Raw genomic sequence first — 27,962 nt, forward strand, 5'->3', positions numbered from 1 at the left:
ACATCGTTGGCTGTTATCATTTGATGCGGCGTGCAGGCTATCCAGCCCGATCACCGGTCTGTATATAATGTGTTAATATCACCGATGACGATCTTAACGTCCCGTTGCGGACAGCTATCATACACCTGCTCCAGCTGCGCATAGAACGCTTCTTTCTCATCTTCGTGTGGACAGTGGACGTTGATGATGCTGTAGTTGAAGAACCGGCCCTTAATTCTCAACTTACACATTCTCGCACTGATCGGCTGCCACCCGATCACGCGTTGGCGCATCTTACCCAGCACTATGAAGCCCGCCCCAAGCTCGTTGGTAGTGCCACAGCTCTGATAAAAGGTAGCCTCTTGATGTCCGCTTTTTCATACCTTCAGTCCCGACCAGCAAAACTCCTACAGTGCTACGATTTCGAAGTTGCGTGGATTGAGTTCATCATATACGATCCTTTCGCAGCCGTGAAAGCCTAACGATCTGCAGTTCCATGTACCGAGTTTCCAATCGTAGTCCTTATATCGTCGCCTAGGTCTGTGCCGATTGTTCCGATCCGTATTAACTTCTTCGATATTTGCAACGTTTGGTGTTTTGTGGGGCCTTCCCTAACCCCCTGTCTCGCCGGAGACCCATCGTGTCAGCTCTGTTTAGAGTCCCACGCTGACACCAACACCAGGACGTTGATCAGCCGCTTCTAACATGGAGATCAGACGCTGTTTTGAGCCGCACCATCTTGGTGAAAAGACGCTCAGGTTGGCGAAGCATTTCCTCTACCGCCGAGATATGGTTACCGCGCCAACGATCGCGTCGCACCTTCTCACTTAGCTATTGTCGGATGACAACATTGCCCAGGCAACGCCAACCAGTTGTGTCCATGTTTCAACTGGTAGTCTATTGTATCATACAGTGACATGCGTTCGTTTAGACGCACCATGTTTTTCATAGATTTTTCTTTCAAAACTATTTGGATTTTGAATGTCATCACTTATTTTTGTAAACTAAAACAAACAGCATCATTTCTTCAGAAAAAGTCCACTTGATAGAATAAAAAGAGCGAAAAATTAAAAATAAGCTGATGCATTCGTTTAGACGCACCTTAAGTCAACGTAGTAAAAGCTCGAATTTTCTGAGTCAATCAATTGACTAATAATTTGTAGCTCCTCCCTTATGCCTAATAACTTAAAATATTATTCTAGGCATTGAATTGACAAGGTTATGGAGAGTATTTACAGAGATTTATTGCCAGCATGTACGTGAGCATGACTTAAGGTCGTTTACTGTGTTGAACTACGATTGACGATTGCCAGTATTAACTGTAATAGGCCATTTCTCATCAGAAAAAAGATGGCCCTGACTCTTACAGTCAATACTGGCACGATTTGGTAGAATTTATTGTCACTCGATCCAAGCGAAATTTTGGGGGAGGAACGGTTATGGCATGGGGAGGATTTTATTATGACGAAGAGCTTCCTATCTGCTGGATCACCACCAAAATGCATTCCAGCAACTACTGCGAGCTTCTGGAAGTCGTTTTGGTTCCATACTAGGAGATCATATGGAAAAACCTGTTGTATTTCAGCAAGACAACGCTTTTATTCATGATTCCCGACAAACCAAGGCCTGATTTTCTAAAAAAGACATGACCGGACTTGATTGGTCAACATGTAATTCGGATTGCAACCCGATCGAGAACCTCTGGGGTATATTGGCTGCAAGAGTTTACGCCAATGGATGCCAGTTCAACACAGTGAACGACCTTAAATCATGCTCACGTACATGCTGGCATTAAATCTCTGTAAATACTCTCTATAACCTTGTCAATTCAATGCCCAGAATAATATTTGAAGTTATTAGGAATAAAGGAGGAGCTACAAACTATTAGCCAATCGATTGACTCAGAAAATTGGAGCTTTTACTACACCCAACGCAAACGGGGAACATTTTATTACTTTAGGGCAATTTTTTATTACTTATTGTGTCTTATGACTGCGCATTATACACAAAGAGTAACAAACAAAAAGTAATAAAAATTATGACGGCCACACGCTTGTATGTGTTTCTGGAGAAGAACATACAGCCAAGCACCACAATGCATGTGTTAGCAAGACTTCACTCGCTGCATTTGTATTGATGCAACGATCAGATTCATTTTGCCCCCATCATCCACACATAATGAGAATCTCACCCGTCAACCTCAAATGTCTAATTAGAAACACTTTCGTTTCGTTCCCCAGTGTTTACTTGAAATGGAAATATGTAATACTGTCTGACCAGAGTTGCCGAAGTTGCGAATATTGTTCTGGATGGGCACAAGTTTTATATTTATATATTTCTTTTATATTTTATATTTTCAAACAGGTCCAAATGAGTTTCCAAGAGCCAATGATTATGTGCTGTAGATAGCTTGCAAGAAAGCGAATGTTTTTGTTTTTCTCTAACGCAGTTTACAGATCGTGATGTCATTTCAGGGCGCATTTCAAGTCTTTGAAATCATCAACGTTTGCATACTCTATGACGGAGAAAATGCTGCTTGGCAGCTCTTGCCATATTTTTCTCTACTCCGTATGCGAACTAATACACGCACACCGGATGAATTGAAGACTGAAGAAACATGTAACATCTGCACCATATGCGACGGTGTGTGATTTTTTTGCTTGAGATGGAAAGGGAGCAGTTTTCGGCAAAAAAAATCTTGCATGTGGTTGAAACGACCATTATTAGATAGTCGTACTCGCACAACACGTGCTAAATATATGGCAGTATGTGTTATTACTTGACTGGGGAAGAATTTTATTGCCTTTTAAGTAATAGGTTTATTACCCAAAAGGCAATTTTGCGCTATTGCTTCTAAAGTAATAAGGGAAAGTTTTGCGTGTACGTTGACTTAAGGTGCGTCTAACCGAATGCATCAGCTTATTTTTAATTTTTCGCTCTTTTTATTCTATCAAGTGGACTTTTTCTATAGAAATGATGCTGTTTGTTCTAGTTTATGATAACAAATTAAAATAAGTGATGACATTCAAAATCCAAATAGTTTTGAAAGAAAAATCTATGAAAAACATGGTGCGTCTAAACGAACGCATGTCACTGTATGACTCGTGGAGGCGTGAGATAGGAGCTTGTGAGGACCGGAGCTAAGTTTGACACTCCTTCCAAGTTGTCAACTCACCATTTGAAGCCCTTCTGAAGAACCATTCGACCCCAATTGTACTCATCGAAGATTTCTTTCATCGAAGATTTCTTTCAAGTTTCATGGAATAGCAAAATAACTGAAAATTAACGAACTGAAAACAGTTGATTGGTAGAGTCAAGAGTCACTTTCGAAAAGTCGACGGAACGTCGTACAACGCTTTTAGTTGCAACCCGTTATTGGAATGTGACGAGAAATTTCACGAAAAGGCTGGATCACGAAGATAAAGCCTTGTTCCGATGTAAGGAATGCTACTTTTAGTTGTTTTTCAGCATGAATGCATTTGAACTTCGATTAATTTTTATTTTGGAATTTTCTTGAATCGGAGTCGAGATGACTTGTACTGATCTTTTTTTGACACGGACAACAAGATATCGACCTTATTTCCATCACGTTTATCGTTTTAGGCCACAAGTGATCATATATGATCAGTTTTAACAAAAAACACAATTTTTGGTATAAATACGCAATATTCAAAATATTGCATGTTGGTCTCTAGATTGACCACTAATATATTTAAACGTGGTTAAAAAATTTCAGGACGGTTTTAATGTTTGCAACTCAAAAAAGTCTATTTTTACACGGGTTTATAGAAATTAGCAATGCATCCTCGCGTAAAAAGACCTTAGTGTATACCCTTCATGACAAATCCTTGAATAAACAGCAATCGAAAAAATGAACCTAAATTGTCGCCATCCTGCCACCATTTGTGTGTTGAAGAAAAAACCCTGAAAAACAGATGCAAAAAAAGCTTAAAATAGGTTCGGGGTGATTGAAATAGTATCCGACTGGGAAATATTGTCGATTGGGAATTTCATAAGAATATTTTCGAAGTTTGCTGAATCAGTTTTATAATCTGAAAACAAGTGCTGACAGAGAAAAAGATAGTTAATTAATTGATATATTTATGTTTGTATTTCACTTCATACATTTCAGGCATTTCGTTCCAATACACAGGAAACTGCAATATTTTGGTTGTACAGAAAGTTGCAGGGAATTAAAAATATCTTACTAAAATGAATTTAAAGTTACCACTTACTTTCCCGGTGAACTCAGGATTTCACCTGCGTCACAATGTTACGCCAACGTCCTCGGTGCATAGCAGCTCGTCTCCAGTTTCTTGAGAGTTCCACACTTCCAAGAACTTGCTCAACTTGGTCTAACTACCTAGCTTGTTGTGCACCTCTACGTCTTGTACCGGCCGGATTCGAGACGAACACCATTTTTGCGGGATTGTTGTCCGGCATTCTTACAACTGGATACTGGGTTCGCCGTAGAGTTGCGCCAGCTCGTGGTTCATCCTTCGCCTCCATACGCCATCCTCTCATATTCCGCCGAATATAATCCTAAGCACACGTCGTTCGAAAACGGCCAGTGCTTGCAAGTCCTCCTCGAGCATTGTCCATGTCTCGTGCCCGTAGAGGACTACTGGTCTTACAAGCGTCTTGTATATGGTGCGCTTGGCACGGGGGCGAAGTTTACCAGACCTCACAGTCTTGTGGAGTCCGTAGTGGGCACGACTTCCAGCTACAATACGTCTCCGGATTTCCCTGCTGCAGTTGTTGTCTGACGTTACCAAAGATCCGAGATATACGAATTCGTCAACCACTTCGATCTCGATCTCGTCTCCGTCGCTACTGCCCATCGCGCTCGGTTCCTCCTGCTAGCAGATACACAGTCTTTGACGTATTCACTTTCAATCCAACCTTTTCTGCTTCACGTTTCAGTTTGGTGTACTGCTCAGCAACCGCCTGGAACGCACTTCCGACAAGGTCCACGTCGTCAGCGAAGCAGATGAACTGGCTGGATTTATCGTGCCCCGCATGTTGAAGGCCGTACGTTTCATCACACCTTCAAGCGCAATATTGTACAGGAGGTAAGAAAGACTGTCGCCTTGTCGAAATCTCTTGCGTGTTTCAAACGGGCTTGATAACGCATCCGAAATCTTCACACAGCACTGTACACCATCCATCGTAGCCTTATTCAGTCTTGTTAGTTTTGCAGGGGAACCATTTTCGTCCCTGATTTTCCATAGCTCTACACAGTCGATAGTATCGTAGGCGGCCTTGAAATCGATCAATAGGTGGTGTGTAGGGACTTGGTATTTGCGACACTTTTGGAGGATCTGCCGCAGCGTGAAGATTTGGACTGTTGAGATCGCCCACCCACAAAACCGGCTTGATAACTTCCAACAAACTTCTCTGATAGTAGCGAGAGACGGCGAAAGACGATCTGGGAGAGCACTTTGTAGGCTGGGTTGAGAATCGTGATCGATCGATAGTTCTCACATTTCAACTTGTCACCTCTACTTGTATATTGGGCATATTACTCTCTCCTTCCACTCCTCCGGTAGCTGTTCTGTATCCCATATCCTTACTATCGGCTGGTGCAGACAGGAAGCCAACCTATCCGAGCCCAGTTTGATAAGCTCCGCTGCGATGCCATCTTTTCCAACTGATTTGTTGTTCCTGAGCTGCTTATGCCATCAAGCCTTAACTTCATCTATCGTAGGGGTCGGAATGTCTCCCTCATCCGCTGTGCTGACGAAGTCGTTCCTACTCTCGTTCCTCCTCGTTCCTTCTCGTCTTGGTCATCTGCCTCTGCGCCATTCAGGTGTTCATTGTAGTGCTGCTTCCACCTGTTGATTACCTCACGTTCATCCGTCAAGATTCCTCCATCCTTATCCCGACACATTTCGGCTCGCGACACAAAGCCGGCGCGGGATGCGTTCAGTTTCTTGTAGAACTTACGTGTTTCTTTCGAACGATACAGCTGCTCCATTTCCTCACACTCCATCTCTTCCAGGCGGCATTTCTGGTCCCGGAACAGGTGGGTCTGCTGTCTTCGCTTCAGTTTATATTGCATCACGTTTTGACGGGTCCCTTGCTGCAGCATCAATGCCCGCGCTGAATTTATCTCGTCTAGAATCGTCTGACACTCCTCGTCGAACCAGCCGTTGTGTCGATTCCTCCCGACGAACCCTATGGCACCTTCTGCTGCGCTGTTAATGGCTGCTTTTACATTACTCCACCAGTCCTCTAGAAGAGCTTCGATGGGTTCACCCTCTTCAGGCAGTGCTGCCTCATGGCTTTGCACGTAATCAGTAACGACTTTGGGGAATTTGAGTCGTTCCAGGTCTTACCGTGGCGGGCGACGGTAACGTATGTTGTTGATAATCGAAAGTCTTTGGCGCATTTTAACCATCAGAAGATAGTGGTCAGAATCGACGTTTACGCCACGGTAGGTTTGAACGTCGATAAAATCCGAGAAGTGCCTCCCATCAATCAAAACGTGATCGATTTGTGATTCGGTCTGTTGTGGTGATCTCCAGGTGTACCGATATGGGAGGGTATGCTGAAAGTAGGTACTACGTATAGCCATGTTCTTGGAGCCGGCGAAGTCAATTAGTCGAAGGCCGTTTTCGTTCGTTAGCCGGTGAGCGCTGAACTTCCCAATAACCGGTCTAAAGTCCTCCTCTTGGCCTACCTGAGCGTTAAGATCTCCGATAACGATTTTGACGTTATGTTTTGGGTAGCTATCGTATGCACGCTCCAGCTGCACGTAAAAGGCGTCTTTATCGTCGCCGTTACTTCCTAGGTGAGGCCTGTGCACGTTAATTATGCTCACATTGAAGAAGCGGCCTCTAATCCTCAACTTCTACATTCTGTTGTCGATTGGCCACCACCCAATCACGCGCTTCTGCATTTCACCCATCACAATTAAAGCTGTGTCCAGCTCGTGTGTGTTGCCGCAGCTCTGGTAGATGGTTTACCCATCTTTGTACGTATGTACCGATACTCCCTTCCAGCATACCTCCTGCAGCACTACAATGTCGAACTTGCAGACCCTCAATAAGTTGGAAAGAATGCGGGTTCGTTTTCGTTGCCTGGGTCTACGCCGATTGTTCCGGTCCGAATTTATATTGTTTGCTTCCTGTACTGATGATTTTTACGTGTGGCTTGAAAGGCCTGCACCAACCCCCTGTCTCGCCGAAGGACCATTGTGTCAGCACTGTTTAGAGTCCCACGTTGAAACCAAGACGTCGATCAGCCGCCCCTAACATGGAGGACAGACGCTGTTTTGAGGCCCACCATCTTGGTGAACAGACGCTTAGGTTGGCGAAGCATTTCCTCTACTCCTCACTGAGCTATTGCCGGATTGACAACATTGCCCAGGCTACGCCAACCAGCTGTGTCCATGTTTCATCTGGCAGTCTATTGTGATCATGTGACTCGTGGAGGCGTGAAATAGGAACCCGTAAGGACCGGAGATAAGTCAGACGCACCTTCCAGGTTGTCAACTCACCATTTGAAGCCTAAAGTTAACACTAAATTTTAATTGAAAAAGTTTGTTTTTGAGGAAATGTGAACACAGACAAGGGCGTGTAAATACCCATATTTGGTGGTTATTATCGTTTAAGGCTGTTTTTCAGTAACCGGAAGCCGCCATCTTGAATTTAAAAATGGCTCGAAAGTAGATTTTTGCTCTCTGAGCGTCAACCCGGGATGACATTGCACATTTCGTTTCAAGTAACTCGAACAAAACTAAATGATCGCTGGTGAGCGTAATGTTTCGTTTTTCGTATTTTTTCGACTTTGCGGGTTAGATGAGCCGAAGGACAAATGACAATGACCAGAGTCTATGTTCATAATATAGAGTCGCGCAAAGTTGATGGTGTCAAACAAGAATACCAATCGAGCAATGTAAATAAACAAGGTGATAATGTTAGGAGTGGATGAAAAGTGTTGTAATTGAGCGTGATAAAGAAAATGTGTTTTTCCGAAGTTTTGACTACACATTTTAAATCCAACATTAAACCTGTACACTGGTTCAGTTACATTTAACAAAGCATCACCGACCGGTGCAATCTTTCAAAACTGTGTACCTTGTGAAGAATTTCAAAAAACGATATTGGCTTATGCAACGATAGATTTTCTCTTTGCGCGACTCGATTATGCACATAGACTCTGACAATGACAGCTACTTTTGAACTTAAAGCAAAACTGGCAGTATGTGACATGCTTGAAAATAGCGAAAATAGCATATCGGCAGTGGTGGGCACCGCTAACCGAAAATGTAGCGACGCTAGTCGCTAAGTCGCTAACCGGAAAATTAGCTCGATAATCGCTAAACGCTAAACGCTAAACCCACATTAGCGGAACTTTCGCTAATCGCTAATCGCTAACTTTTTAATATGTAAATAGTCATATCGCTATATTTATTGCTCGTGTTTTGTAAGATTTGGACCACCTTGATCTGTTTTGGTTAAACAAACGAAAACAATTACTTACAAGAATAACAAAAGTTATTTAGTGTTTTCATAAAAATTTAATTATTATCTGAATCGAAAAAGTAGAACCAAAGTTGTCATAATTTCAAGCGCATTGCAATTTACCAAAGTTCTTAGTGTGGCGAAAATTCAATCTAGACCTTGTGCTTGCTCTTCAAAATGCTCCTGTGGCTTGTACGATAACTGGAACTCCATTCTAGGGTAAAAAAACTGATAAAAGTAACTTTCACAGTAAAGTATGTTCATATTTCGAAGCAGTTCACGTACGCCATCAGCAATTCACAGTTTTTCTAAGTATTTCTATTGTCGCTTCTCTACAAAATTTAGCGAATTAGCGATTAGCGTTTCGAAGGCCAAAATTTTAGCGACGCTAACAGTTTCGCTAACCAGCTCAAAAATTAGCGAAATCGCTAAATCGCTAACTGAATTTCAGCGTCGCTAATTAGCGAATTAGCGAATTAGCGGAATGGTGCCCACCACTGCATATCGGATAACATTTGGCTGTTCTTTGAGCACCCGAGGTCGTAATCTGGGATTTCGAAACAGGCATCATTTCGGTTTCGACAAATATAATGTATAGTTTTTGGTAATTCTACAATTAAACACCTTAGACATGAAGGAAACAATATGAATAATATCAACTGCGTTAATTTCTCATTTTTATATTGGAAAAATGGTGCAGTTGCGTTGTTGGTTTCCTGAAAATATATTCTTTTGAGCAAAAAACGCATTGACATTATCATTGCATTGTGTTTTGTTCTTTTTGCGATTTAAAGATTATATGCTAACCCATTTTAACAATAAATAGATTTCGAATAAGAAAAGCCAGATCATACCACCAGCTGGAATAATTGGTGTTTTTATAATTGTGGTGGAATAGCAGCGTGTTTGGATTGTCCTAATAACGAATGTAGCTTTGTGTAAATAGCTTAAATAATTTTTTTTGTAATCTTGCACGTCAAACTTGCACGAGCCGCCGTGCGAGATTGTTAATAAGTCCGCCATTTTGTTTTTATTTAATCATTTTTTTGTTCTTAGTCAAATAAATGCAAAAGATTATTTTTCTTTCCACCGCGAAAAAAATGAGAAAAACCACCTTTAACTGATGAAAATAAAAATCAAAGAGAAATTTAATTTTCAATGATATTCGATGACAATTTTGTCTACTGGCTGCAAATGTTACGCATAATTATATTACCGTTGAAAAAATACATGCAAATCAAGAGGTGTGCAGTTCTAGTGAAAAAGGAGAGGCTCTTTTCGAAAACCTGTAATTTTCCGTTATTTTCTATAGGTTGCCTCACGAAGGAAAAAACAGAGAGGTCCTATATTCAAATGCAGCATAAACAATCGACTTCGCTATCCTAACGCTTTTCGTTGCGCCAGCTGCTGGATTGCTGATCGAAGTTCCCTAAACCCTTGTACCGCAGCCATACCTTGGTTGTAAATCTGGTAGCTCTTTTTGTACAATAACACACATAACAAATCTGACTTTTAGATCTAACATAAACAGCTTTCGTCCGGAATCTTCCTGATTTCTGGGATTCACTCTCCACAGTCCAGTCCGCACATGTGGCGCAGCGCATCTTGGAAATACCATTACCGCTAACGACCAGGAAAAACAAACCTGGTGCCTGCTTGTCTTGGATTATCCTGACTGTGGTATAACTTTGCTTTGCAGGCAGTACGGGAAATCTCGGAAATGACACCCGTGCGTAGCTTTATCTTTAGTAATCTTCTCCAGTCGCGTACGTTTTGTTTTCTGTTTAAACAGATGCCCGATTTAATGACCCATTGTTGTGGTTTTGTTCTTAATCTACCACCTTCAGGGAGAGGATTTCCCACCTTCTGTAAAGGATCAGTGCCATTGTGGCTGTGAAGGTGATTATCGATTTATTTAATGATCATTTGCAATGGCCAACCCATGTGTCTAATTCGTTGGCGTTCTAAGTATTGTTGGAAAACCCGCCTTCTGCAACTGATTACAGAGTGAAATTTTTCAGATCGTTAGATTAGATCAAACAGTTGTAGAACCTTTATAACCCATTTTACTATGCAGGAAAAACCGACCCACAGCACGTCGATTGCGAAAGTTTGATAACAAAGGTTGTGACAAAATTAATCCATATACGACTACCTTATACGCGTCTGATAACTGTTTGTCGGTATGGTGATCAAAGATGCCGCCATCATCGGCCGACAGCCATCAAACGCAGCCGCAGAAGAACCCAGCGTGCTTATCGGAAGAGCCAAGCTATGAAGCCGGTGACAGTTGGGGCTAGGGAAGGCGGTCATACGGCCAAATGTATCGTAGTGGCGTATGGTTATGGAACAGGAAGAGAATGAGGAGAATTTTTATTCGGCTTCACATATACACCTCAACAGACTGATTCGAAATGATAATGAATCCAATTTATGGCTAAGGATTTTTCTATTAACCCGTTTGATTGCATTTTATATTTACGGTTAGTGATTACCGAGGATTGGCGGGTATTGATACTATGATGTTATCATGATTTATGAGTCGCAACGGTGTGTGCATTTGTACAGCCAGTGTAATATTAGTTCCCGAATGCTACACTATTGTAACGACTAGCGATTGATTGGTTTGTTATCGATGCAAATTGTAGTGACAAAAAGTCTCAGCATTCATTCCGCTTCCTGAACATGGCCTTCTGTTTAGAGTACACATGTCATAGATACCTATAGAGAAGGTAGGGTTGGCATTTTGGATTGAGATGTTTATTTCAATGCAATTTTGTCTAGGTTGCCCAAATTTGTATCGTTGTATCGTCTCCCTCTAAATAAATAAAATTAAGTAATTTTTTAGCTATGCTCTTCTGATCGAGTCGTTTCGTTTATTGCAGTTGCAATATTGTTATGAAATCATTTTTCCACTTGAATTCAGTAATGGAATTGGGGAAGGTTTCCTGGAGACGTCTGTTAGAATTACTTTCTTTGAGGAAAATAAGAAAAGAAAGTAATAAAGTGCTCCAAAGTATTCAAATTCGAAGGCATTTTCGGCATCAAGAGGCACCTTAAGAGTATGCACGATATCATTTTGCATAAACATACTGTCCATCTCGATATCAGTAATGACAACGATCAACCTTCAGCATTCACAAATTCAAAGAAAAATTTCATCGTTGGATGTTTTCCGGGAACTTCCCCTTTTGGCGCAGTGATTGATCCTCTACCTACGAAAGACAATATTTTCTTTAAAACAAGTTGTAAGTTGGAGTATGAGGATTCAGGTTTTGTGTTCTAGGAATATTGGAAACAATTGTGTGAGCCACAAGCTCAAACCTGATAGCTAAGTCTCATACTGGACGAGTGGACTTCGGACCGTCGTTATATAAAAGTGAACGCTTATGACTCGAACGGCATGTTGAATTTGGACTTACGCTTACGCGCGTAATTATCATCTTGCAGTAATTATCATGCAATTATTATCATGATCAATCGCGGGTAACTCACGGGTGATCAAATAAGCTTGGTATTTAGGGTAAATTAACCTATTGTGGACCTCTTTCGTATAGTGGACCACCCGCCAGATTAACATTATATATGCCGAAACTCGAAGGAGATTTTTAGAAGATTTTCTTCGGGAAAAATGTTATTCAGTAAATCTGCATCAGAATAACGAGACACATTTAAAAATTTCGATATATATTAAGAGAAATTGAGTTAATCTGATAAGTGGTCCACTCCAGGAAAGAGGTCCACTATAAATTAATTTACCCTATGTTATAAGAAATCGAGTTAACCTGACGAACGATCCATTATAAGAAAGGGGTATTCCATAGGTTAATTTATTTTATATTGCAGTAACAAGTGCTCTGTAGTATAAACTATGGTAAATTCAACTATAGTGGACCGCTCTCATACAGAAAACCCCTTTACTGTAGTGGGCCCATTTTCTATAGTGGACCACTATAACTATATAGACTAACTGAATTTTTCTTAACACAAATTAGAATTTATAAATTAGTCTCGTCATTCCGATGTAAATTGGCTGCATAAGATGTTTTCCGATAGAAGTGTTCTGAAAATCCTTCGAGTTTTTCGCAAAAATTCAGTTAATCTGTCGGGAGGTCCATTATAGGAAAAGGGTCCAGTATAGGTTAATTCACCCTAGATTGTAGATTTAGTCGAGTGGAAATTTCACTTATACTAGAAATACCCTTAAAATTTGAAGATATGGTCAAAATACCGTTTTTGGATCACAGTGCATTTTTTTTAATTCAGTCATTTCTCAACAGTTTTTAGAAAGTTTTAGCCGTTTTGAAAAGAAGGAAAATAGAGCTTTTAAAATATATACAGGTTTGTATTAACTTCCAAAATATTTCAAGTTATTTGAGCTTAAATATATTTCTTATGCTTTTTCACGCATTTCTCCAAGTTAACTTCAAAATAACCATTTATTTTTGGAAGAAAAGTATTACAGTTACCCTAGAACTTTGAAACTATCGATTGCGAATAAATTAGAAGTTTCATTACAATTGGCTCAAATTAAGCTGAGTTATATATATTTTTTATGTGACTTAGTGTAGGTTATAGCTCTAGTTGAATTTTACTTGCGCTGATACTTCGTCAAATACCCCTTCACTGTTGAAAATAAGTCGTCCCCTCAATGCTAGAACTAGATAACTCGAAAATTGAAGTTTCGAGAAAAACGAGTTTGAAAATTTGACGTATTGTGGTGATGATGATTCAAATGCAATTATTAAAGGTTCAGATTGTATGAAACGCATCCATATCGTTTCAGGCCCGTTATAGCAATGTAAAAATCAACAAAAAAACGAGTTATTTAGTTTTACTACAAAATACGCTTGTTTTTCGTTGAGATATCTAGTTTTTTAATTGATGAATAACATTTTTTCTTGTAATCGTGTTTCAACGAGTTTTGGATATGTTATAGAGCTCGACGCGATGAATATGATGGCATCCTTAACTCTAAATCGACAAATTTCGAGTTATCTAGTTCTAGCATTAAGGGGACGAAGTATAAAGACAAGCGACGTTTGGGCTTATTTGAACAATGTGTACAACATTGAACAAAACACATGTACACTGCTGAATTATAAAACAACCTTTCATGCAAGAATGTATTTGTTTTCTGGATTTTATATGTTTTAAGATAAATAAGTTCTATATCCGGGTTTTCGGCGTGGAAATAAGTATAAATACGATAATTGTTTTTTTAAAGAAACATTTTTAATGAATAAACTATAACAAATTAGTAATGCGTAGCATTACCTTTATTATGTAAGACCTCTTTTCAAAAAATCAGGATCAAGTTTAGACCATTCATCTTGTATTGCGCGTTTTAGTTGACCAGCCGTTTCATACTTTCGTCCATGCTTAAATATGTTACGTGATAGTAAACCCCACACGTTTCCTTCGGATTTAAATCAGGACTGCCAGCTGGCCACTCCAAAACAGGGATGTTCTGAAGCTTCAAGAACTCTTTGGTAGCTTTCGACGAATGACAAGCAGCATTATCTTGTTGAAAAATCATATTTTCGTTCATAACATTTTCGGAGAATGGAATTAGAACTTTATCTAACAGCTCGCAATACATTTTTGAATTCATCCGTGATGAAATAAAACAAACAGACGTTTTCCCAACCATGCTAATACCGGCCCTTATCATCACTGTTCCTCCACCGAAGTTTCGTTTCTCTCTTATTGATCTTTTTTGTCTTTTATCGTGCCAGCGACTAGTGAAACCATCTGGTCCATCGAGGTTAAATTTCTTCTCGTCGCTTAAAACTACATTTGACCATTCATCGTCCTAAAATTGATACTATTCAGCGAAAGTAAAACGGGCATTCTTTTGACGAGATTGATTTTCTCATCCTAATTTTACCGTTAGTAACTTATTTCAACTGCTGCGAAACACCAATGTCACCAACTAATAGTGTCTTTATAATTATTTCCAAGCGCAAAAGTGGAATATCTCGCTCATGACACGCACACATGCAATTCCAGCAAACTTACGCACAGTGAATATGCAACTCACTAGCACATTCACAAGAACAAAGTCATTTTTCAACCGCTTCTTTGTATTTTAGCTGTTTTGGTAAGGTACTTAATAGGGTTTTTTTTAAATATATATTGATATAGCTATAGATTTCACTTATTGGTCATGAGAAGTTTTAAAGTTAATATGATTTTTTTTTCTCATATCATTTATTTGACACGGCACAAATACAATTTAATGTTTAACGGCGCCAATTATTTCTGAAGACTTAAAATCTTAAAGCAAATTTTTTATCCTCGCTGCCGACTTCGAGCTGAAATTAAGTCTATCTTAAAACTAGGATGTATTTTTCAATCACTGTTTTGTAGTTTGATGGTCGTCTGATGCTCTTCGAATGGCCATGAATATGCAGCATGTATGGATTTGTTCTGCTGAGCCACGATGTCATGAGCTGGAAGAGGGGCTTGTAATTCTCGGGTCCTGAAGGTATTGTGCGGGGGCTAGTTGCTGGTTATGGTTCGTTGTTGTTGTTCGCTGGTGTTCAAGAGGCCTATGGTATGTGCCGCTGAGCCAAGATATCACTGAGCGCCTCGGGTTCTCAGGTCCTGGTGAATTCGTGTGGGGTGCAGTTGTTGATTCCAAAACCTCTGCTCAGGGTTCAAACGTGTTCTTGTCGTTTTGTTGGGTGTAGACGGAGGGGAACGGGACTAGACTGGGGCATGGATGGATTTTAGGAAAATGTATATAAGGGTCATGTAGGGTATGTCACGGCTCGCCAAGACATCACGAACAGGAACAGCTGTCCGTCTACCTCCGGCCTGAAGGGAAGCTACTAATTTAGACCTGGCGTCACGGTGGACAGGGCATGACCAAACAACGTGCTCTATGTCGTGATAACCTTCACCACAGGCACAGATACCGCTTTCTCCGAGCCCAATACGACGGAGATGCGCATCAAATCTATAGTGATTGGACATAAGCCGAAACATCACGCAAATGAAATCTCGACCTACATCCAACCCCTTGAACCACGGATTCGTCGATACCTTGGGTATAATGGAATGTAACCACCTTCCCAGTTCCCCTCTGGTCCAAGAATTTTGCCAACTGATGATCGTATTCTGACGTACAAATGCAAAAAATTCATTAAAAGCAATTGGTCTTTCATAAATTTCACCGTTTGTAGCGCCCACCTTAGCCAAAGAGTCCGCTTTCTCATTGCCCGGTATCGAGCAGTGAGAAGGGACCCACGCTAAGGTAATCTGAAAAGATATTTCGGATAAAGCACTCAGATGTTCCCGTATTTTCCCCAGGAAATACGGAGAGTGCTTAACATCTTTCATCGATCGGAGAGCCTCAATGGAACTGAGACTATCCGTAAAGATGAAATAATGGTCCGTGGGCATTTTTTCGATGATCCCTAGGGTGTACTGAATTGCAGCTAATTCTGCGACGTAAACACAGGCAGGATTATCGAGCTTATGGGAGACGGTTAAATTGTTATTGAAGATACCGAAGCCAGTGGACCCATCGATAAGTGATCCGTCAGTGTAGAACATATTGTCGCAGTTGATGTTTCGATATTTATTGGAAAAAATTTTGGGAATCTGCTGCACGCGTAAATGATCCGGGATTCCACGAGTTTCTTCTATCATGGATGTATCGAAAAACACAGTAAAATCAGAAGTATTTTATAAGTTGACACCATTTGGAATATTCGGAGAAGGGTTAATATTTTGTGACATGTGATTGAAATACAATGTCATAAAACGGGTTTGAGAATTAAGTTCGATTAACCTTTCAAAATTTTCAATCACAGGACGGTTCAAGACCTCACATTTGATAAGAATACGAAAAGACAGGCTTCAGAAGCGGTATTTCAATGGTAGAACTCCAGCTAAGACCTCCAAACTCATCGTATGGGTCGATTGCATGCAACCTAAGGCGATACGCAAACAACGATATTGTATTCGCTCCAGTTTGATCAAATGTGTGTTTGCTGCGGAGCGGAAGCATAAACACCCGTACTCAATTACCGACAATATGGTTGTTTGGTGAAGCCTTATAAGGTCTCCCGGGTGTGCTCCCCACCATGATCCGGTTATTGTACGAAGAAAATTCACTCTGAAATGTATGTGAATGTAGATTCACGGTATGGAAAGGGCTACTGTCGGTAACGTAGTTTTTGATAACCGTTGGTAGCAATCGTAGGGTAGGCGTAGTTTAGCCGAGACACATCATCTGCCATACTTAGCCAAAGACACGATTACAAGCAAATCAACCAATCTCTCTCAGCCCAATATTTCAATGCTTCTAGCCTCGTTATAAAAGGGCATTCCACCATCATAGATCCCTTTTTTTTTTCTTACTTACGATCAACCCAATAGCAAGTGTCACGGCCGGTCACCGAAATTAATTATTGTTTAGTTGTAAAATTTTAGTAGCTAGTGTAATAAAGTTAAATAATTTAATAAACGTTGTTAGAGTGTAAAAGTTTTGAGCCAATAAATTAACAGTTGTGTAGAACAAAAATCGTGTAGTGAGTGCTTGAATAAAAGGAACTACTCGCATACTGGCGCTCTGGTGTTAAGTTAGGCAATAAGCTCGACTAGAAAGGGAGAGCGCAATTTTACGCTACTAGAATTCGGGATTCGCGTCGGACTCGCGGAATATCGCTATATTGGAGGTCACAACATTGGTGCCGTGACCAGGATAGCGTTCCCTTGAGATACCGACGCCGAGACGCCATTTGGACAATTGAATCGGTGCCATATTCAACTTTAACAAAGGTAGAGGCGCCATCGCGACTATCGTACAGGTGAATTCACTGGGCGCTGCCATCACGTTTTCGTACGCTAAACTTCTGTGTGCAGCTATAACGGTTTTTCGGGATCAAGGAGACATTGAATAATTATACAAGGCTTATTGAACAGGCCTACAAGGTGAGGACCTGTCCAATTTCATACATTTGTGATTTCATCTCTACCTGGTCATTTTTTGTGGTTCTACTGTCTCACTACTTCGACGGAGTTTTGGTGGCCGGATATTTTTTCATCGATTTGGTGCTATTGGGGACTAAGTCTGGACTCGGAAAGACGATCTGGAATTCAACTCGGTGGACGCAGGATTCTTGCAACTCTACGTGAACGCTTTGGGCTGTGCTGGTGTGCTGAATTCAATTTCGCGCGCCAAACGAGGGAAGCTGAGATATTTATAATACAAGGCCTATTAGACAGGCTCACCAGGTGAGTTCCTGTCCAGTGAACGATATTTTTCTCTCGAAGGTGCTTTGCTGGTTGCCTTTTACAGGTTTTGGCTGCTCTTCGTGATATTCATACGGTGCAGGGAGCATGGCGACGACGTCCAAAAAGTACAAGGGACTGGTGCGCAGCAGAAACTACGTGGTGCAATGCGTAGAGCGACTGGACCAATACCTGCAAACTACGAAAGAATTCGATGAGCAAGCAGTCAGGGTTCGCATGGAAAAATTGGAGCAGAAATATACGGAATTCGAGGAGATTCAAAACGACATCGAAGGCCTTGACGACAGTGAGGAGAACATAGCCGACCACCAGCAACTTCGGGCCGAGTTCGAGGAAAAGTATTACGAGGTAAGGGCAGGGTTGGCGCGAAAATTACCACAAGAGCATGCGACACCAAATACTACTATTACACATCCAAATCAAGCTCCACATGTTCAATCTTCCGTACGACTTCCTCAAATAAATCTGCCAGAGTTTGACGGCAATTTTCAAAATTGGTTACCTTTTCACGACACGTTTAAAGCCTTGATTGAATTATCTAAGGAACTCAGCGACATTCAAAAATTCCACTATTTGCGTGCTTCTCTGAAAGGCGATGCTCTTAAGTTGATAGATTCTTATGCGATGAGTGAGGCTAATTATAGGGTTGCTTGGGAAAGTTTAGTCGACAGGTTTTCGAACAAATATCTCCTCAAAAAGCGACACTTGAATGCCTTATTCGGTTACACTCGGATGAGGCGGGAATCAGCGGCTGGTTTACACGATCTTATCGACTGTTTTGAACGTAACACGAAAATTTTGGACCAATTGGGAGAGAAAACGATCGGTTGGGGAGCCATGCTGGTCCATTTGATGGTGTCGAAACTGGACGACGTCATGCAGAAACTATGGGAGGAAAATGTTACACCGGACAAAGAGCCATCTTTTGCGTCGTTGGTCGAATTTCTCAAAAAGCAAACTAGAGTTTTGGATGCGGTTTCGGTCGATCAACATATGTTTTCAACGGCAACATCGTTCAGTGGTAGCAAATTCCGTCCCACTAAAGTTTCGGTCAACTCGGCGACCGAAAATACTCCCTCAAACTGTTTCGCTTGCAGTGAGAAACATTGGATTACCAAGTGTGAAACGTTCGCCAGCCTACCGGTGGACAAACGGCTGCAGCTCACAAATTCTAAGCGTCTCTGCAGCAACTGTCTGGGGCGAAATCACTTGGCGCGAGATTGTCCTTCCAAATATCGATGCAAAACGTGCTCGAAAAAGCATCATTCGTTGCTGCATCCTGGTTTTCCCGGTTCTGGTTCTACTTCTAATCCTAATTCAACTTCAGTAGCGAGCAACGTGAATTCCTCTGTCCCACCTACAACCGGTGGTGCTCTGAACTCTGGTGAATCGGTTTCTAGTTCGGTGGCATCAATCTCTTCTAATGTGGTGATGGGGCAACCTAGGTCGCACACGTTTTTGCTAACGGTATTGCTTAAGGTGAAGGACGTATGGGGAAGGACCCACCAAGCAAGGGCTCTTCTGGATTCTGGATCACAGGTCAACTTGATGTCTGAAAATCTGTGTAAATTACTTCAGTTATCACGGCGGGACAAGAAGGTGGAAATTACTGGAATTGGACGATCTCGGAGCCGTACAGCATATGAAGTTTCCACCACGGTTGAGTCTCGAGTGCAGAATTTCTCAACGTCAATGGATTTCTTGGTTTTGGGGCAGGTCACCAGCGACCAGCCATCTGTTTCGATACCGCTAGCTCATTTAAAACTTCCCCCTGACATGGTCTTGGCCGATCCCAGTTTCAATGTTTCTGGACCGATTGATTTAATATTGGGTGCGCAGCAATTTTACGAGTTTCATGTACGCGATGGTGGCCGGCTGCAAGTGCGAAATTTCGACAATACGCTACCAGTATTCGTCAATACGGTGTTCGGATGGGTGGTGGCCGGCGAAGCTAAATGCATGAAGGAATCAACACTGGTTAGCTGTCACATCACGAAGCTAGACTCTCTTGAAAAGGCGATCGAAAAGTTTTGGATAGTCGAAGAACTACCGGTTAAAACCCCCCGCTCTCAGGAAGAAGAGGACTGCGAAACACATTTCGTGAACACGTTCACACGAGACGAAACTGGCAGATATATTGTGCGCTACCCTAAGCAGATGAATTTTGCAAAAATGATCGGTGAATCGAAACGAATGGCTTTAAGACGGTTTTTACAAACTGAAACACGGCTGGCAAAGGATTCAAATCTACGCTCGCAGTACGGGGACTTTATGAAGGAGTACATCGAGTTAGGTCATATGAAATGCATCGGCGGCGTGGACGACCTTAGTCTCGACGAAGGTAAAACGGTCTGCTATCTTCCACATCACCCAGTTTTTAAAGAGTCGAGTACTACAACTAAAGTACGGGTGGTATACAATGGGTCTGCTAAAACGTCAACTAATTTCTCTCTTAATGACGCTCTACTAACTGGTCCCACGATTCAAGACGACCTGCTCAGTTTGATGCTCCGCTTCCGAAAACATGCTATAGTTTTGGTTGCTGATGTTGCGAAAATGTATAGGCAGATTCAGGTTCACTCAGACGACACTTCGCTTCAACGCATTCTCTGGCGCTTCAATCCTTCGGATCCAATTCAGGTGTACGAGCTGCAAACTGTCACCTACGGTTTGGCCCCATCGTCGTTTCTCGCCACTCGTGTCTTGAAGCAATTGGCTATAGATGGCAGCCAAAAGTACAAACTTGGAGCAAAGGCCGTAGATGAAGACTTCTATATGGACGATTTTCTCTCGGGGGCGGACACGATCAAAGAAGCGATTCAGCTTCAAAAGGAAGTTCAAGCCCTATTGGCGGAAGGAGGTCTCGATCTACGGAAATGGTGTTCGAACTGCCCACAAGTGCTAGAAAATTTGCCCACTGAAGCACTGGGAGGAGAAACCACCCTGCACTTTGATCCCGAACAGAAAATTAAAACGCTTGGAGTAGGGTGGACAACAGAATCTGATCAGCTTTGCATCGAAGTACAGCAAATTACTAACGACGGTTGTTGGACGAAACGGAACATATTCTCGGCGATTGCGAAACTATACGACCCGCTTGGATTGGTGTCTCCTGTCGTGGCATGGGCGAAAATCAAAATGCAGCATCTCTGGCTATCCACTGTCGACTGGGACGATCCCGTTCCGATGGATATTGCGACCAAATGGGAAGAATTCTCAACGCAAATGTCTTATTTGGAAGGCTACAAGATTCCTCGGTTCGTTTTTCTGGTCGGTGCAATCTCTACCCAGTTTCACGTTTTTGCGGATGCGTCCGAAGTTGGGTATGGTGCCTGCATTTACGCTCGTTCGACTGGCAAGGATGGGCAAATAAAAATTGAGCTCGTCGCGGCAAAATCACGAGTTGCTCCACTCAAACGGCTTAGTCTGCCGCGGCTTGAGCTTTGTGCTGCACGTCTGGGGGCGAGACTCTACGCCAAGGTTTCAGCAGCGCTGCGGTTGGAGGGGATTCCTTGCTGGTTCTGGTCGGACTCAACTGTCACTCTTCATTGGATTCAGGCACCACCTAACACTTGGCAAACGTTTATCGGAAATCGTACAGCTGAAATTCAGCAACTTACCCACGGCTACAGCTGGAATCACGTCAAAGGAACCGACAATCCGGCAGACCATATTTCTAGAGGAATGCTTCCTCAGCAATTTGTCATCAACAGCATCTGGCGCTGTGGCCCACCCTGGCTTTCAAAAGGACAAGAAAACTGGCCTAAACACCCCACTGGAACTCCGCCAGAAGACATACTAGAACGACGAAAAACTGTACTAGTGATACGCCAGCCACTGGAACATTGTTTCCTTTTCCACCGATACTCATCCTTCTGGCGCTTGGTTCGAATTACCGCTTTGATTCTTCGCTTTGCCAACCATTGTCGTCGCAAATTTAATCACTATCCTCACCTATTCGCTGTAGTAGAATTAGAACACGCAAAGGATGCGCTAACGAAAGTTGCACAGCAGGAAATGTTCACTGAGGAGCTGAAGGAACTGGCACAATCCCGACCGGTTTCCAACAAATCATCGTTGAAATTACTTGGTCCTTTTCTCGACGAAAAAGGCATTATTCGTATCGGCGGCAGACTTGAGCGCTCCGCTGAAAACTACCAAACCAAGCACCCAGCGATTTTACCTAAAATACACCCACTCACACGCCTCATCACGAAACACTATCACGCACTATGCTTACACTCTGGTCCTCGCATGACGCTAGCTACGATGAGGCAAGAATTTTGGCCAATCAACGGAAAAGTTACCGCTAATCTTGTGTGTAGTAAGTGTCCGCAATGCTTCCGCCAAAACCCTGTCCCTGTTAAGCAACCCATTGGCCAATTCCCGAAATCCCGCATCACGCCTAGCAGAGCTTTCACCGTCGTCGGAGTGGACTACTGCGGCCCTGTCTACATCAAACCACCACACCGAAGAGCGGCACCACGAAAAGCATACATAGCCGTGTTTGTTTGCTTTGCCTCAAAGGCTGTACACCTCGAGCTCGTCAGCGATTTGTCCACAGATGCCTTCATCGCTGCCCTACATCGTTTTATCGCCCACCATGGTATGCCGTCTGAAATTCACTCGGACAACGGGACAAATTTTCAAGGAGCGAACAACACTCTGCTAGAACTGTACCGCCTCTTCGACAACAAACGCATCCGGGAAGCTATAACTAACGAATGCAGCCAGCACCGAATCCAGTGGCACTTCATTCCACCACGGGCACCTTCTTTCGGCGGCCTATGGGAGGCTGCAGTGAAAACCGCGAAAACATCACTGGTAAAAATTCTTGGCAGCACCCAGCTCTCCTTTGAGGATTACGCGACCGTGCTTTCCCAGATCGAAGCCAACATGAATAGCCGTCCACTGACATCGCTATCGAACGATCCTTTGGAGCTAGACGTTCTCACTCCCGGTCATTTCATCATCGGATCGCCACTTATCAGCCTACCGGAGCCGAATTACACAAACATCCCCACCAATCGGCTTGATCACTACCAGCAGCTGCAAAAACTCATCCAACAACATTGGGACCGGTGGAGGAAAGAATACCTCACAGAACTCAACCATCAGCGAGAGAAGGCTACATTTTCAACCCACATCCAGGTCGGACAGATTGTTTTGGTCAAGGAGGACGGAAAACCTTCCATCTCTTGGCCTCTCGCACGGATAGAAGAAATTCATCCCGGAGCCGACGGAGTGGTACGAGTTGCCACTTTGCGAACAGCTACTTCGACCTACAAACGCCCTATTTCGCGGATTTTTCCACTCCCCGACAACCAGCAACCAACAGCCGAACCAGATGATCCTCCAGAAACCGAAGAAGCTGAAAAAGGTACAACACAAAAAAGAGAAGATTAAGTTAAAAATTTCATTCCTTGTGCAAAACTGTTCCATGTGCTATTGTAGTTTGTTTTGCTAAGTAAATTTGAACTGTCAAATTTAGGTGGCCGGCAATGTAGATTCACGGTATGGAAAGGGCTACTGTCGGTAACGTAGTTTTTGATAACCGTTGGTAGCAATCGTAGGGTAGGCGTAGTTTAGCCGAGACACATCATCTGCCATACTTAGCCAAAGACACGATTACAAGCAAATCAACCAATCTCTCTCAGCCCAATATTTCAATGCTTCTAGCCTCGTTATAAAAGGGCATTCCACCATCATAGATCCCTTTTTTTTTTCTTACTTACGATCAACCCAATAGCAAGTGTCACGGCCGGTCACCGAAATTAATTATTGTTTAGTTGTAAAATTTTAGTAGCTAGTGTAATAAAGTTAAATAATTTAATAAACGTTGTTAGAGTGTAAAAGTTTTGAGCCAATAAATTAACAGTTGTGTAGAACAAAAATCGTGTAGTGAGTGCTTGAATAAAAGGAACTACTCGCATACTGGCGCTCTGGTGTTAAGTTAGGCAATAAGCTCGACTAGAAAGGGAGAGCGCAATTTTACGCTACTAGAATTCGGGATTCGCGTCGGACTCGCGGAATATCGCTATATTGGAGGTCACAACAGTTGGCTTTTTTTCATCAGATACCTAATGTGACAACCCCAGGTGCCTTCAGAGTCGAACCAGACACCAAGATACTTGTGTACCAAAACCTGAGAAATCATTTTACCCATTAATTGTGGCTGGAGCTGAGCAGGTTCATGCTTCCTAGAAAAAACTACTATCTCAGTCTTCTCCAGAGAGAATTCGATACCTAGCTGTAGAGCCCAAGCAGACAAATTGTATAAGGTATCTTGCAATGGTCCTTGCAAATCGGCAGCTTTGGCTCCTGTAACAGAAACCACGCTGTCGTCTGCAAGTTGTCTTATCGTGCATGAATTTGCCAGACATTCGTCGATGTCATTTACATAAAAATTGTAAAGAAGGGGGCTTAAACATGAGCCCTGGGGAAGACCCATGTAGCTAATTCGAAAAGTTGCCAAATCGCCATGCGTAAAATGCATGTGCTTTTCGAACAACAAATTGTGCAAAAAATTGTTCAAAATTGGAGAAAATCCTTGTCGGTGAAGTTTGCCCGAAAGAATGTCAATAGAAACGGAATCAAAAGCCCCCTTAATGTCCAAGAACGCAGACGCCATTTGTTCTTTGCGAGCATACGCCAGCTGGATATCTGTTGAAAGCAACGCAAGACAATCATTTGTCCCTTTGGCACGGCGGAAACCAAATTGAGTATCTGACAGTAGACCATTTGATTCGACCCAGTGGTCTAAACGACGGAGTGTCATTTTCTCCATCAATTTCCGGATACAGGATAGCATTGCAATCGGCCTATAGGAGTTGTGACCAGAGGCTGGTTTTCCCGGTTTTTGGATGGCGATCACCCTCACTTGCCTCCAATCCTGCGGTACAATATTTTGCTCCAGGAACTTATTGAACAAGTTCAACAAGCACCTCTTGGCATTGCCGGGTAGATTCTTCAACAAGTTGAATTTGATTCTATCTAACCCAGGCGCGTTATTGTTACAGGACAGGAGGGCAATTGAAAATTCTGCCATCGTAAAAGGTGATTCTATCGCGTCGTGGCCCGGAGACGCATCGCGAACAAAGTTTAGCGCAGGAACAGAGTCCGGACATACTTTCCTGGCAAAATCAAATATCCACCTACTTGAAGACTCTTCGCTTTCGTTGACCGTTACGCGATTCCGCATTCTTCGGGCTGTGTTCCAAAGAGTGTTCATCGATGTCTGCCTCGACGTCTCGTTCACGAACCGACGCCAATATCCGCGTTTCTTTGCTTTAGTCAAGCTTTTAAGCTTAGTATCAAGCTCCGTATACCGTATATAGTCGCCAGGTATACCTTTCTTCTGATAGGCCAAAAACGCGTCGGATCTTTGCGTGTAGACATCGGAGCACTCTTGGTCCCACCACGGAGTGGGAGGCCGTTCTTTGATCGTTACGCCGGGATATTTCTTCGTTTGGGCTTGCAACGCGGCGTCGAGAATCAAGCCCGCGAAGAGGTTGTATTCTTCAAGTGGTGGATGATATTGAATCGACTCGACAGCTTCTGAAACCATTTCCTCGTATAACTTCCAATCAACATTCCGTGTGAGGTCATACGGAATGTCATTGGCCGCATGCGAGTTGACCCGTTGGTAATTGAAATAAGAATAGGCAAATGGTCGCTACCGTGAGGATCGAGGATTACCTTCCATGTGCAATCCAACCGTAGCGACGTCAAACATAAAGAGAGATCCAAAGCGCTTGGGCACGCTGGAGGTTTCGGGACACGTGTCATTTCACCGTTGTTTAGAATAGTCATGTCGAAGTTATCGCAAAGGTTATAAATTGAAGAGGAGCGGTTATCATTAGAAGGGGAACCCCAAGCCACGCCATGAGAGTTAAAGTCTCCCAAAATCTAGCGTGGCGAGGGAAGAAGTTCTATTAAATCAAAGAGCAGCCGTTGCCCAACCTGTGCTCTGGGAGGAATATATATTGAGGCAATACAAAGCTCTTTACCTTGTATTGTCATTTGACATGCGACAGCTTCGATGCCTGGAATCGAGGGGAGGTTAATACGATAGAAAGAATAGCACTTCTTAATCCCTAGAAGTACTCCTCCATATGGGGTGTCTCGATCAAGGCGAATAATATTAAAATCATGGAAGTTTAGATCAGTATTCGAAGTTAGCCAAGTTTCACAAAGGGAAAATGCATCGCATTTGTTTTTATTTATCAAAACTTTAAACGAATCAATTTTTGGTAAAATACATCTACAATTCCACTGTAAGACAAAGATAGAATCCTTCACATAAGCAGATGAATTAGGCATCGAAGGATACGATCGCTGCAAGGAGGGGCCATTGAAAAGGTAAATATGATGCTGCATGTCTTTTTTCTAACTTTTTCAACGTTATTAACTTTTTTTAAATATTTTTTTCTGTTTTCCTCCTATTTATGATTCATTGTCATATACTTAGGCGTAAATTATTAGGTGTAAATTTTGAAGCTTCATAGCCGCAAGGTTACAGAGTTCGCTTTGACAAGCGGGTGGTCGTGGGTTCGAATCTTAGTAGAATCAGGGCCTTTTAAAGTGAACGGACTTAAGTATGGGTTTATTTTCAGGCACCCCATTAACCCTTCCTTCACGTTGAATTCTACAAAACCTCGACAAGTACCTTTTGCCAAAAATAAATCCCTCTCACAATTTTATAGTCAGAGGGCCATTCAGTTGAAACCTCTCCGGGGAATTTGTAATTAGGCGACGTTGTTAGAATGGACAGAGGTAATGGACAGGAGAAACTTACACACAAGCACGAATATGAATGATAAGCGTATCACTTCCTTCTATAGTGATACTGCCAATAATATGAAGTGCGGAATGCTTGTTTTTGGTCGCAGTGATGAGTCCATACAGGAAAAGGCTTAAATTACTTCCGATCACATGTGTAATATATATGAATTCCATTAGTGAAGGGTTTGAAAAGCAACCCGGGCTCTTAACACAGATTTTGTTTCAAATATGGTTGCGTAGTTTTACCTCCACGATCCACAAAGTCATTGTTCTGTGATGAGATATGCATTTCTCTAAACGATATAACTCCAGTTTATACACAGTTATTGTACTTCTAACTTTGATCATGGGGGAACTCCTTAGCCGCAAGGTTACAGAGTCCACTTTGACAATCGAGTGGTTCGAACCTTTTTTTTCTCTATGGACTTCCTTACTGCGACCAGAACCGTTGATCTGTTGTGAGGTATACCCAGATGTCTGTTGTATCCCGGACTTCTATTATAGAATAATAGAATGCAGCAAAAAGGAAGGGTAAATAGTTGGGGAACCTTTGAATAAACCCATGCTTGAGTCTCTTAGACATCGAATGGTCTGATTTTACTGAGATTCAAACCCATGACCATCCGCTTGACAAAGCGGACTCTGTAACCTTGTGGCTAAGCAGCTCCCTGATTGCCAAAAGACTTCAACATGGGTTCATTCTCAGGTCTGCACCACATACCCATCCTTCAGACTGAATTCTACAGTACCTCTGTTGACTTTCCTCCTATCAAAAATAAGTCCCTCTTATAATAAAACTAGTCTGCGTAACGTATGGAAGTTCTCTCCAGGGAATTGTAACTAGGCGATGTTGGTAGGATGGAAAGAGGTTCGGGATAGTAGAGCATTAAGCTTGAAACAGAAGGGTAAGACTCACACACTAGCATGCATATCAATGATAGGCATATCACTTACTTCAATAGTGATACTGCCAATAATATAAAGAACAGAGCAGAGCATTTCATTTTCAATTGACAATAATCAGGTAACAGAGACCCTCCGATTCGACGCTTACAATTGAAGAGCATTTGTATAATTTTCGAGCACTTTGTGAGTCATGTGAAAAATACTAGAACGCTCTTGCATTGATTTTGACAGCTGAAGGGTTTGAAAAAAAAAAGTAATGATTTTATTCAGTATCAATTTGACGATTCTTAATTGGAAGTGACAATGAGCTCTGACCACAGAGAACAGACATTGATGTTCATATAAAGAAATTCCAAAATCGTGTGTAGAAATTTGAAAAATACGTTAATACAGTAACGACATCTGCCTCCCAGTTGCACCGCATAAATATTGCCGTATCGATATTCTGTGCTGTGACAGGGACAGGGGGCTTGCATACAGTACTCCACGCATATATAGGAAAAAGAGAAAAGATAAAATCGTGACGATATGAAACGGAGGACGCCAATACTGCCGTGG

General features: G+C 42.3%; 1 protein-coding gene across 1 annotated transcript; it reads left to right on the forward strand.

The window, feature by feature from the left end:
* The first annotated feature begins 17,801 nt into the window (after nt 1-17,801).
* On the forward strand, nt 17,802-23,120 carry LOC129728508 (uncharacterized). The gene has a single exon (XM_055686953.1). The coding sequence runs from the start codon at nt 17,802-17,804 to the stop codon at nt 23,118-23,120; it is 5,319 nt and encodes a 1,772-aa protein (XP_055542928.1).
* The last annotated feature ends 4,842 nt before the right edge of the window (nt 23,121-27,962 follow it).

The sequence above is a fragment of the Wyeomyia smithii genome, chromosome 3 (genome assembly GCF_029784165.1).
Source record: "Wyeomyia smithii strain HCP4-BCI-WySm-NY-G18 chromosome 3, ASM2978416v1, whole genome shotgun sequence".
Taxonomy (NCBI): Eukaryota; Metazoa; Arthropoda; class Insecta; order Diptera; family Culicidae; genus Wyeomyia; species Wyeomyia smithii.